The sequence below is a fragment of the Anopheles coluzzii genome, chromosome 3, assembly GCF_943734685.1.
Source record: "Anopheles coluzzii chromosome 3, AcolN3, whole genome shotgun sequence".
NCBI classification, from domain to species: domain Eukaryota; kingdom Metazoa; phylum Arthropoda; class Insecta; order Diptera; family Culicidae; genus Anopheles; species Anopheles coluzzii.
In genome coordinates, this window is record NC_064671.1 from 74,139,951 (window position 1) to 74,152,722 (window position 12,772).

At 40.5% G+C, this 12,772-nt stretch overlaps 1 protein-coding gene and 1 long non-coding RNA gene across 2 annotated transcripts; one reads left to right on the forward strand and one right to left on the reverse strand.

The window, feature by feature from the left end:
* Positions 1 to 181: 181 nt before the first annotated feature.
* On the reverse strand, positions 182 to 1,083 carry LOC125907516 (uncharacterized). Its single transcript, XR_007452735.1, has 2 exons — positions 487 to 1,083; positions 182 to 392 (listed from the first exon to the last, which is right to left on the reverse strand). It is a non-coding gene; the product is annotated as an uncharacterized LOC125907516 (long non-coding RNA).
* An 8-nt stretch (positions 1,084 to 1,091) lies between these two features.
* On the forward strand, positions 1,092 to 5,906 carry LOC120956261 (zinc finger protein 397-like). The gene is made up of 4 exons (XM_049610248.1): positions 1,092 to 1,271; positions 1,553 to 1,720; positions 4,232 to 4,292; positions 4,371 to 5,906. The coding sequence occupies exons 1-4, from the start codon at positions 1,249 to 1,251 to the stop codon at positions 5,103 to 5,105; spliced, it is 987 nt and encodes a 328-aa protein (XP_049466205.1). The 5' UTR covers positions 1,092 to 1,248; the 3' UTR covers positions 5,106 to 5,906.
* The last annotated feature ends 6,866 nt before the right edge of the window (positions 5,907 to 12,772 follow it).

Here is a 12,772-nt window from a genome sequence, read left to right on the forward strand (position 1 = left end):
CCACATGGAAGAAGGAGAAGGACGCTTACCCTTGTCTCCATGCTGCTCCAACACTATTTATGGAGCCATTTTGTTCGAACAGAAGAGATAAATACATAATCCTTCTAATTTTCCTAAATCAGTAATCGTTCTCACCTTGTCCGTCGACCTTCGAAAAGCTCACCTGAAGATAACAAGCGCGTAGGAGTTCAGCAACACATTATATTTCATTGGTAGTACATAGGAAGAGCTCCATGTTCACATAAATGACAACCATTACAAACGACTCCATTTCCTCCACTCCAAACACCTTGTCCTCCCGTAGAATTGTAAATCAGATTTGGAAAATAAATAATCGCTTATGTGCAGCGCGCGCGTGTCCTCATGAAATGATCCGTAACTGGCCAGAAAGCCTGAAAGAGACCAAAGATATGAGAGAAAGAGTCAAAATATTGTGAGAAGTGAGCTTTCCTATTGCCAATTTTCCATTTTTCCTTTCTTACTCACTCTTTTCCGTTGTTCCGCAATTCGCTCCGACAAGGTCCCAGCAGGTCCGCGGATTATGTGCAGATCAGTGTCGTGTGTCCTGCCTTACCAACTGACGGGGTATGGTGGAAGGGCATGCCTGAATAATTCCTTCTCTTTCTGCTGTTTTCCATCGTCCTTTTTCTAGCTTCAGCGGTACCGTCGCACACATAAGCATTAGATTTGTTTACCTTGCTGCCTTCGCTCCGGATTTTCTACTTTGTGCAACGCCATCCTCGTGGGGCAGGGAGATGACTTGGGTGCGTTTAAGGACTTCCCTTCAACCGAACCATCCAGGAAAGGAGCTACTTCGATGGCGTCAAACTGTGCCAGGCTCACTTTTGCGCGAACTGTCGAATAGAATTGGTGTGATTGGGGAGTTGACATCAGTTGGACCCGTTGCCATCGTAACGTGAACCTGTCAGTGAAGGCCAAGCATGATATTCTGTGCATCATAGTAGCTAAGCAAGTGATAAAGAAGGAACAATTGATGACATGGCGGGGAAGTGTATTGTGAACATCGAATCTTTGAATCAAGCAGAATATATCTTTTTTATCAAGTAGTGAATCAAATTTGAATCTTCTATCCCGGATATTTGTGTTACTTTATATGAATGTGACCTACCGAAAGAAATAGAGACTGATGCAAAAAACGTTTCTCTGTCGCGTTTATTGTTCGCTTCAACTCTCCGGTATTGGAAACATCCTGTTCCTATCATCCCGCAGCGGAAGTAACAACTTAAAATGGATTGGGACATCGTTGACATGTAAGTAGATTAGTTTTTGGTCTCCCTTTTATGGTTTTGAATCAACTAATTGGCCTTTAAGCCCCTGATGACTTACTTTTGTCGTAATTCCTCGACCCTAATGAACATTCTTGTCAATGTCTTTTTTGCCATGACGAACAGATCACATTTTCACGGATCGGTGGCATGCAGTCAATTTATGTATTGATTTCTAATTGAGCCTGAAAATAAGAGCATTTGGAAGATTCAGAACCGTCCAGCTTCATTATCAATGTTTCTTTTTTATTTACGGTCCTTTTCAGTTTTAATTTCCACCCGGAGAACCAGGAGCTAGACATTGGCATTCAATCAATCCTGCTGAGGGAATCGAGCTTCATTACAACACTTCCGCAGACTGAGGACGAATCTTCAGAATGCCACAACACACCAATGATCCATTCATCTTCATCTTGGAAGCCTTTTAAATGCATGTGAGTACACCAACACTGTCTAATCTACGTGGAAACAAGCGTTGTGTCGTTCCCAAGGATTAAGAAATTATATTCGCACGATTTGAGGTTGATAAATACTCACAGCGACAAACGAAACGAATCCTTTCCTCAATTAGCTTTCCGATGAAAACTATTTGTTTGCTAAACGTACCAACCCTGTTGTGGATTAGCAGACGATAAATGAGTTCCTGGGACCTTTGTACTTTGTACTGGCAGTTGTGATGGGTGGAGGGAGCTTTTGTCCTTCGCTTTTCGGTTGTTAACATGGTTCCCGTCTCTATCATTCGGTCGATATTGGACGGCTTCCTTAAAGTCAACACAATACAGCATCTCATTCAACGATCCCAACAATCAGGTCAGGATGGGATATGATATGAACGTCCTCCCTAAACTTCCTTCCTGTTTCAATTCAGGAGGAAAAAGTGTGTCGGGAAAAATACTTTTTACTGCGAAAGCGTGTGCAACGAACATAAATTATAACTGAACATGATTGGCTTCATTTCATATGAATACGTAATGGAGTGTTCTGAAATGGAAAGTAGTGGATTATTTCGCCGCAGTTATCATGGGGAAACATAACAAATGAATCCATAAACATGCATGACTGTGTAATATGTTGTAAAAAATTATGGAAATATGAAATGATTCTTCTCTAATTTATTCATTACTTTTGAAAAGACTTTAAAGTAAACCTCAAAGGTTAAGAAATCTGTTCCTCAAAAGAGGTTTCCTTACAGAAAGGCTTCAGGTTCACACTTTCTGCAAACACACGTGTGACGAAAACTTTCTAGTCCGAACTACCCCTTATCCTTCCTGTATTGGTCACGTTGTTTGGTCTTATGAAACATTCAATCCACAGAGTCGTAGAAACGTTCTCATCCTCCTTTGTTTGCTTGCTGGAACACAACTTCACCAACACCAAGCTACAGCATCAACTTTTGTGCAACTTTCCTTCATTCAATCTCGATTTCATGTCAACTGATGAGCGACCAGATGATTGGGAAACTAGAAACAATTGGAAAAGCGGTACAAAGTTCCATTGTTTCATACATTTTTAATTATCCGGAATGAAATGTGGAACAGATTTGTGCATAGAAATAGATGCATCGGTTGTTTGTTGTTTGAAATTGGTTTGATTTTGGCTTGAGATGTTTGATTGGGAGAAAACAGAACTTCATTTCCGTATTACCTATTTATTTAAGGAAAATCAGGTCCAAAGTTTTCCCATTTTTCCATTTCCATAAGGCATTTTGAAGCCGTATAAACCTCCAACGCGATTTACAAAAGCGATTTTATTTGCAGGAAATCAACGCCATAATTACACAAGGAAGGAGATTGCATTAATTACTTCATAAGGCTTCCGCAAGATACTTGTTGCAAGAAAAATCCTACTTTACCTTTAACGAAGTTTTCCAAAAACTCAAACAAACGTGATTCGGTACATTAAAAGATATTGGAGCAGCAAAAAACATTCTCCCCATCGGTGCCAGTCGTGTTTTTTAAGCGGAAACCCTGAGCATATTTAACGAGAACCCAAGACAACAATAACTCGCTGCTAATTAACGCTATTTGCATGGGCACAGTCCGGAAGAATCCGTGAAAAAGACAGCTTCGTTACTCGACAGCCAGTTGAACGAATGGAAATTACGCGAATTTACGTTGGAGTTGCGGCATATTGCATGATTTATGAACCTTTGCATCCATCTGTAGGAACAACTCCCCAATCAGACCTATTTGCATGACCCTTTATAAATCGGGAAATGCTCCGTGACGGAATGTTTTGTGCTAAATAAATATCATCTACCGATTCCATTTGTGTTGGAATATGTTTTACTAATCAATGGCGAATAATTGCGGCCTTGCATGCTTTACAATCGTCCGCACAACCAGGCAAATAAATTATTCCTAATCGTCCAATGCCAGTCGCAGACGTGAACCGATAATAGTTGGCAGCATTTCAATGAGTTATTATTTACCTAATTATTTCCATAAACAATCCAAAAGGTTAGAAGAGTGTTCGTTATGACAATCGTGTATGTTCAATTCACACACTATTATTATGCACTCCACATTTATTGGAAAATTCTTCAACCATGTTCAAATCGCTCAGAGTCTGCTCTTCTACAAACGACTCTCTTTGCTGCGCTTTCCCTCGAAGGACATTTTTCCAAAGGGGCGTTGCCAGACGATGGACCAATCAGTGCTCTGTTCTCTTCCGAGGGTACGGAAAAAGGACTTCAACAGAAGTAAACTTGATGGCTCTCACAGCTGTGCAAACTGAGATGAGATTCCATCGCACTTAATGAGAGTCTCCTCCATGCTGACGGGTTAGTTTGCTACATTTGCTATTGGTTTGCGTTTGAGTTTAGATATTCTGCATGCTAAAGATATATTCCAATAGAGATTCATTCCAATCACTCCATTTCCCGACGGCATTTGATTACAGACACAGTTATACAGTTGTTGTGAATAATATTGTTTGTGTTTCAGATCTCCAGCGTCGGAGCTTCGCGATTCCCACCAGTTGTCCGACACAATGTCCTGTTTAGAGGTATGCAACCTTTTCTTATCATATTTACTACTTCAATCACCGATCTGTTTATCATTTCAATCCCTTTTTACCCTTCAGGAGATGGAAGTACCACGCGACATGTTCGAGGAACCCAACGACAGTTTGAACAAGGCTGCCGTTCCCATTTCACCTCCAGACAACTGCTCCAGAGATTCTAGTCTACGTGACAAACAACTCCACACTGACAACAACAACCTCCAGCCGGGGGACGAAAGGCCTTTCCAGTGTGCCATCTGTCCCAAGGCGTTCCGGCTTTCCTCCACACTGTCCGCACACAAGAAGCTGCACGACCAAAGAGGACCCAGTCTACGGTGTGAGACGTGTGGACGAGCCTTCACGCAACCCAGCGCTCTCTCCAGCCATCGACTGCTGCATCGGTCGGATCGGCCACATAGCTGCAGCCTCTGTGGAAAGCAGTTCGTTCGGCTGCATGCCCTCAAGACACACGTGCTTAGTCACGGGAACGAACGACCCTACGAGTGTGACCAGTGTGGAAAAGCTTTTACCGAAAAGCACGTGATCGTACGCCATCGCAAGACGCACAGTAACGAGCGGCCCCATGAATGTGCCGTTTGCTCGAAGGCCTTCAAGGAGCGGTATGACCTACTGCGCCACACGCTCATTCACAGTGGACTGCGGCCGCACAAGTGTCCCGATTGCTCCAAAACCTTCGTCCAATCCAATGCACTGGTTAAACATCGAAAGTGTCACGAACGGGAACGCACCGTTGGCCATCATCAGTTGAACGCAGCTTCCTTTGCTGTAACTAGGGTCGAAACTACGTGTTGCTAAGTGGAACAGTGACGCAGTGAGAGAAGCAACAAGTGTTAATGTTGATTTGCAGAGTGTAAATAGAAACGTGTTTGAGCAAATGTTATTGTGAGTGTCTTTGGAACAGCCAAGATCTATTAAGGAGAACAGGTCGATGCAAAGCCCGTTGCTAGGTTGCCATTTTCAGCTCGCTTTTGACAGTTTCATGAAAAAGTGTTTACAAACAAACGGCTAATAGTTAACGCGGAAAAGTGGACGAATTTACTATTAGGAAGATTATATTGATTAAATTTCTTGTGGTCTATGAAGTCTGTGGTTAAATCAATCACTTCTAGAGAATTAAGGAGGCGTAATTGCAGTCTACTCTGTGTTCAGAAACGTTGATAATCTTTTTGATTGTTTGCCATTCCGTGACCACAAACCACTACCGTTTTCAACGGTCCTGCTGGGAAAACGAAAAGTTTAACATGTTCCATCTGGGTAAAAGAAGTCCTATTTAATTTCAATGAAACACTGAGAGTAAAATGAAACATCCAATCGACACACACTGATACAATATGCATACCGTCCTTTACTTATAACCCGGCGACGAATGATAAATGAGATCCATGGATTCAATCAGCCATGTAATATTCTAATTAGATTCTATTTCTTATAATATTCTAAAAGGAAATGAGTGCAAAATGCTGAACAAAACTTCCTTTCGCTCCATAGCAACGTCCATCGCTAAACATAAACAATGTTCACTTTAACTGTCAAAATTTTCCCATGGCTTTCTGTCATTTTACTCTAAACGCTTCGACCTGTTCTCTTTCAAGGACCTTGGGAACAGCATTCAGAGGAAGTGTACAGTTAAATAAAGTGTGTATATATTCACAGACATGCTTCTGAGTCATCTTAATAATGGTTTCATATGGAATATTAAATTGTCGGACGCTCTGAAAATGACGAAAGACAAAAATGAATGTTTTTCTTGTTTAAGTGACACTATTGAACAAAGTCACTTTACATTCCCTCACTAAATTACCTACGCAAACAACTGATGTCACCCCAAACCAAAGGGGACGTTGTTGCTCCATTCCACAACGCCCCACAGTCCCTGAAGAAGGTTTTGTTAGAACCACTCTGCAAAGACTACTCCTTGCCCAGCGTGGTTCCGCTGATTGTTAAGTAAACATTTTGAAGAGGCAGATTGTCCTGCAAAGGATTTACCTATAATATGTTTGCGCAGGAAAGTACAATGCCAATAGTTACGGAGATTGAGAAGCGAATCTTTCCCATCGCTGCTTCAAGTCACGGCGGTGGCAGCATTTGAGATGCTTTCTATTTGCAGGATTTACAAAAAAGGATTTACATCTCAGGCGCTTTCAACACATTTTAGTGCTTGTGGCTTATACCGTGACCATGGTACAAAAAAGGCTCTTTGGTAGTAGAAGTAGAAGCAAATCAATGACCGATTATTTTTGAAAATGGTTTTTGCCGTCAGCTATGACGGACTTTTTTTATTCCACGCAATTTGTATCACACAAAAAAAGACGATGTTATTATTCCATATTTCCCAAATTATGCATGCAAAACGATCCACATTGGAGGTGTTTTTTTAGGACACATTCGAAAAAATCTGAAGGTAATAGGAAACCAAAAGTGGGTGTTTCTACGAAAGCCGTTTTTTATGTAGTTAATGGTTATTGTTTCTGCTTGTTTGCTTCATCCAATGTTTTATCGATTTGCAATTCACAATATGGAAATATTTTATCGGGGATTTTTTTCATCACATTCAGCCCTTTTCACAAGTAAAGTTCGAATTATTATAAGCACTCTTCTATATCGTGAGGCCGTAGCTATTAAAGAATAATTCCAAATAACTTGCTGAACGATTTCTTCCATCTTTTATCCTACACCGTATGTCCCATCATTCCAGTTTTCATCTTATTAGCTCTGAGCCATTTGCAAAATATATGCTGGTTTGAAACACGTTTGAATCATGAAAATGGCATAACGAATCTCGTGACAAAATGATTTGTGATGCGACGGTTGAGTTATGATTTTAATATGCTCCGAAAATAGTCATCGCGATTCAGAATACGGAGCAACAGAGACACGACGGTAAACCATGTCGAACGTGCTTAAATGCATTCGGGCGTGGCATATAATCCTCGGCGCTTTCGTCAAACATCAAACCCTTCGTTATCATTATTACACTCAATTATGCTGTAACTTTGACCGGGGAATACTAGGGGAATAGAACGTTGAACATTGTAATTGAAACCTTTGCCAGGGTTAGCGGCCCTTTTTCATGCCTTTTTGATTGGTGTGGTTCTCCCTAGACCGAAATAGATGAGTTTTGCACGTAAAATAATTAATGGAGCCAGAAAGCAAACCATCCTCATCTCCTAAAATGGTTTAATGACAACATCGACAGTTAAGCTCCAAACAATTCCACGCAAAAGAGGCCTACTCATTGTTATGTGCACTAATATCTTAATTAATATCGACATTTTAAGGCTGATTTGTCCTATCTAACCAATTTCTGGGAAGAATTGACTTCATTTTTTTATGAAATTACATGCACACGGAAACAATACATAAAGAATTTAAATAAACGATATGTCATCCACTCATCTAGAAGTAATAAATACCTTGTGAATTCTATAAAGTATACCTTGTGAATATGCCTCCGGACATTTGCTAGGACAGAGATGCTTATCGAAATATCACAATCATCAATTCATTTCTATCGCATCCAATCCACTCACCCTTTTCTAACACCATCAACTGACAAGAGGAAAATGCAAAAGTACTTTGCTCAGCTTACGTGACGACCCCAACACCAAGGAGTAGTAGGCCACGTGCATGGATGGTAACGATTCGCTGGTCCCTGTGTGGGTATGTTTTTGTCACTTTGATTTGGCGTTAAAGAGCTTACTGATTCCGGATCAGACGAGGTGACGGTGGCGTACAGCCTTCGGGGTGTGTTTCTCATTTTGTGACACATTGTACATTGCCGCCGGTAGTTGCTGGTATTAACAAAATACACCGTGATGCTGAGTGAGGTGACAAATTGAAGTATGGGGATTAATTTACGAAATTATTTTAAAATTAAGTGATTGCCTTAGCTCTTTTTTCCGACTATTGGCTACCATCTCCTGATACTGAAGAACAGGAATTTAAATCTGTTAAAAATTTACTGACTCCTTTGCTTCGATCAATATCTTACTACTTCAGTCCCACAAACAGCAAACAAGCAAAACCTTCGTGTGCCTTCTGGACCAACGGAAATCTCCAGAACCACGCCACGGCCTACTCAAACACACTCTCGTAGCCCGGGATTATGTTTCCACTATTTACACATCAATTAATTCCCATAATGACTTCTTCCGATTGCTTGCTAGAAGCAGCCTAAAGGACCCCTGCCATGATGTCCTGTCCCTATTTGTCTGTCCTTTTGCCATTCTTTGAAGGAGAAAGTGCGCCTCCGAAATGAACAACAGCTGAACCAACTCTTGCCTGAAGTGGTTGCCGCAGATTGCTTCCCACAAAGGTACTTCTGGCCCGAAAATTGATCCTTTACAGACACCTTTCGCAAATGAGAAGCGTTTTGAGCCATATTCGTCCTCCGTTGATCTTTTTATGACAATGCTTGTGGTTGCACAATGTGGTTCAATGGATGAAAATTTAACATTTACGGGATAATTGTTGGATTTGTTAACCAATTTTTGCAAACCCTTGGAATTGTATTAAACTGCATACCAAGAAATTGAAGATATACTTGACAAAATATGCATTATTAGGAGTTAAACATGAAGGTAATGTAGGCAATTTCATATCAACATTCCACGTTTTTTTCTACATTGTTTGAAATTATTTTGTTACTTACTTGCAGTTTCTAAGCGGGACATTGATAGCAGATTACTTTCAACAACAAAACAACCTTATTTCTCACAAAAACGCTTTATGCTTGCTTATTATTTGGCGTACTTTCTTTTCAATTGACCAGTCGAAGGGCTATCCCATACTGCAGGGGTCACCAAACTTTTCAGTTCGCGGGCCGCATTGCTTCACAATCAATGTTGTTGAGGGCCATTTTGGCGCTACCTTTAGAACGAGTGGAAGTTAAAATCTCGTTTAATAAGAAAATACTAACAAAATATATCAAATTTCTGCAGCTTTATTTTATTGAATCTGGATTTTCGTCTTTCAGAAGTAAAAAATAAATTTTGATTAATTGGTCAGAAAATACAGCTATTTAATTTAATCTTTGCACAGTCATCGCGGGGTAAATGTAAGAAAATTTAGTCATAGTTGTTACCACAACCTTTCGCAAGAGACCAGTTTTGGAACGTAAATTACGGTTTGCAGTGTTATCCAAGCTTGCCATTTTTCGTGCGGCATGTCGGGCTGTGTAGTGTTTAAATAGCACCTAACAACTCTGTCTGCCTGAAGCAAACATCAGCCGCTGGATACGCTTTTGGCGTTCCATTCAATCAACATTACAGCTCGGCTATGTACTTACGCAGTTTTTTGTTCTCTGCAGAAACTATCAGAACTTATCAGAGAAATAAAGCGATCATGTTAGCCTTATTTTCATGAAAACTAACTAAGCTTCTTCTGGCAAGATCGTCTAATTCCGGATAATTGAACGTACATGCTTCACACCTGCATTGGAAGATGTGCCTGAATGACAAGAGTTTTTGCCTCTATTTCCGGTCATGTCCTTACATGGTTCAGCCTGAAAGATACAGAATAATTACTAATAATGAGTGATTTGATGACAAAATTCAATGTAATTCACCAAAGTCTATGTATGATACAGGTCGATGCATAGCTCTTTTTTGCACTAACACTAAGGATTGTCAATGAAGTCAAAGGCATCCAAGATGGCCAAACCGATTTTGGCAAATATTTGACCTCGTTCCTACACAGTCCATGAGCTGGTGGCTGAAATCGTGTAAAAATTTACGATTAGGTAAATAAATTGTTGTTGAAAACAATGGATAAGCAATGGATCTGATAACAATGTCCCGCTTGGAAACTACAAGTAAGTTTGAATATTAAATCTAATACAGGAACCGTGGAGTTTGCATATGAGGTTGTTTGCATTCGTTTCAAATCGAGATTTTGTTTTTCTTTTTGAAGTGTTGTTTTTTTGTGAACATTCACAAAGTTGCAGCCATTTCTTGAATTATTGGTTCTTAATCCATGTTGTTCCGTCATGGGCTCAAACCCCAAATAGACCGCGCCGCCATACGTAGGACTGAATATCCTGCTATGGGGGGGAATCAATTAGTCACTGAAAGCCAAGCTCACAAGTGGGTACAGGCAGGCCTTGACCGACATCAGTTGTTGAGCCAAAGAAGAAGAAGAAGAATCCATGTTGTTGAACAAATCTTTAATTTCATGGTCTGCAATTCAACGTTAACCCAGAAGTTGAATGAAATTCACCCCGAGCCATAACCAGGTGTCTGTAATGTAACAATCATCATCCATTGAAGCTCATTGTGCAACCACAAGCAATGCAATAAAAAGATCAACTTTGGACCAATATGCTTCAAAACGGGGTTTGTTTGCGAAAGGTGTTCATAAAGGATCAATTTTCGTACCAGAAGTACCTTTGTGGGAAGCAATCTGCGGCAACCACTTCAGGCAAGAGTTGGCCCAGCTGTTATTCATTTCGGAGGCGCACTTTCTCCTTCAAAGAATGGCAAAAGGACAGACAAATAGGGACAGGATCATGGCAGGGGTTCTTTAGGCTGCTTCTAGCAAGCAATCGGAAGAAGTCACTATGGGAATTAATTGATGTGTAAATAGTGGAAACATAATCCCGGGCTACGGGAGTGTGTTTGAGTAGGCCATGGAGATGTTCTGGAGTTTTCCGTTGGTCCAGAAGGCACACGAAGGTTTTGCTTGTTTGCTGTTTGTGGGACTGAAGTAGTAAGATATTGATCGAAGCACTGAAAGTCAGTAAAATTTTTAACAGAGCTTAATTTGTGTTCTTTAGTGTCAGGAGACGGTAACCAATAGTCGGAAAAAGGTGCTAAGGCAATCACTTAATTTAAAAATCATTAGTGAATTATTTCCCACACTTCAATTTGTCACCCCACTCAGCATCACGGTGTATTTTGTTAATACCAGGAACTACCGGCGGCAATGTACAATGTGTCACAAAATGAGAAACACACCCCGAAGGCTGTACGCCACCGTCACCTCGTCTGATCCGGAATCAGTAAGCTCTTTAACGCCAAATCAAAGTGACATAAAAAAACCTACACAGGGACCAGCGAATCGTGACCATCCATGCACGTGGCCTACTTCTCCTTGGTGTTGTGGTCGTCACGTAAGTTGAGCAAAGTACTTTTGCATTTTCCTCTTGTCAGTTGATGGTGTTAAGGCCGGGCTACATTGATCGTACTCGCAAGCGTAATTTTGATTTTCACTAGCGCATCTGGTGGCGGCTGGTGGAAGCTTTTTTTGGTCGTCGGGGGAATGATCGTGCCGGATCTCAAAATTAATTAGTTTTTTCACCGTTTTTCGTTGCGAAAACGGCTGAAATACTTACACAACATATTTATGTATCAGTAACAAAGCTTTCCCAGTCCAGTTAAAGTGAAAAACATGGAAAAATAACGTATTTTCTGGAGCATCTCCAAATTGTTTGGCAAAATGCTTCGGTCAGCCGCCGCCAGATGCGCTAGTGAAAATCGAAATTATACGTGCGACTACGATCAATGTAGCCCGGCCTTTAGAAAAGGGTGAGTGGTTTGGATGTGATGGAAATGAAGGTTGTGATATTTCGATAAGCATCTCTGTTCTAGCAAATGTCCGGAGACATATTTCGCATCTATATAGATTTCACAAAGTATTTATTACATCTTGTAGTTTCCGTATGTATGCGATACTATAAAAAATGAAGTCAATTATTGTCAGAAATGGTTAACTTAGGACAAATCAGCCTTAAAATCACCGACAAACCGACGTGACACTTCGAACAAAATGAGCTTCAAAAGTTGTCTCCTTATTTCAAATGAAAATACGTTAAACACTAGCGCCATCTTTATAATGATTCGCTTACTACACTGACACAGAGAAGAAACTGCTAAATCCCCTTTTTGTTTTTCTTCGCAAATTCAAATGCGTATTGTTTTATGTACTTCTCACATCTTTTGCATTGATTTGGAAACTTATAAAATGATTTTCCTGGGTGTTCATGGTTTCAATTACAATGTTCAACGTTCGATTCCCCTTGTATTCCCCGGTCAAAGTTACAGCATAATTGAGTGTAATGATGATAACGAAGGGTTTGATGTTTGACGAAAGCACCGAGAATTATATGCCACGCCCGAATGCATTTAAGCACGTTCGACATGGTTTACCGTCGTGTCTCTGTAGCTCCGTATTCTGAATCGCCATGACTATTTTCGGAGCATATTAAAATCATCATCCAACCGTCGCATCACAAATCATTTTGTCACGAGTTTCGTTATGCCATTTTCATGATTCAAACGTGTTTCAAACAAGCATATATTTTGCAAATGGCGCAGAGCTGGTAAGAGGAAATGTGGAATGATGGGAGATACGGTGTAGGATCAAAGATGGTAGAAATCATTCAGCAAGTTATTCGAATTATTCTTTAATAGCTACGGCCTCACGATATAGAAGAGTGCTTATAATAATTCGAACTTTACTTGTGA

Excerpts from the sequence above, each read along its gene's own strand:
- LOC120956261 (XM_049610248.1), top strand. The coding sequence starts at position 1,249 with ATGGATTGGGACATCGTTGACAT. Across the intron at positions 1,272-1,552 it reads GATTGGGACATCGTTGACAT|TTTTAATTTCCACCCGGAGA; the intron begins GTAAGTAGATTA and ends GGTCCTTTTCAG. Across the intron at positions 4,293-4,370 it reads ACACAATGTCCTGTTTAGAG|GAGATGGAAGTACCACGCGA; the intron begins GTATGCAACCTT and ends TTTACCCTTCAG.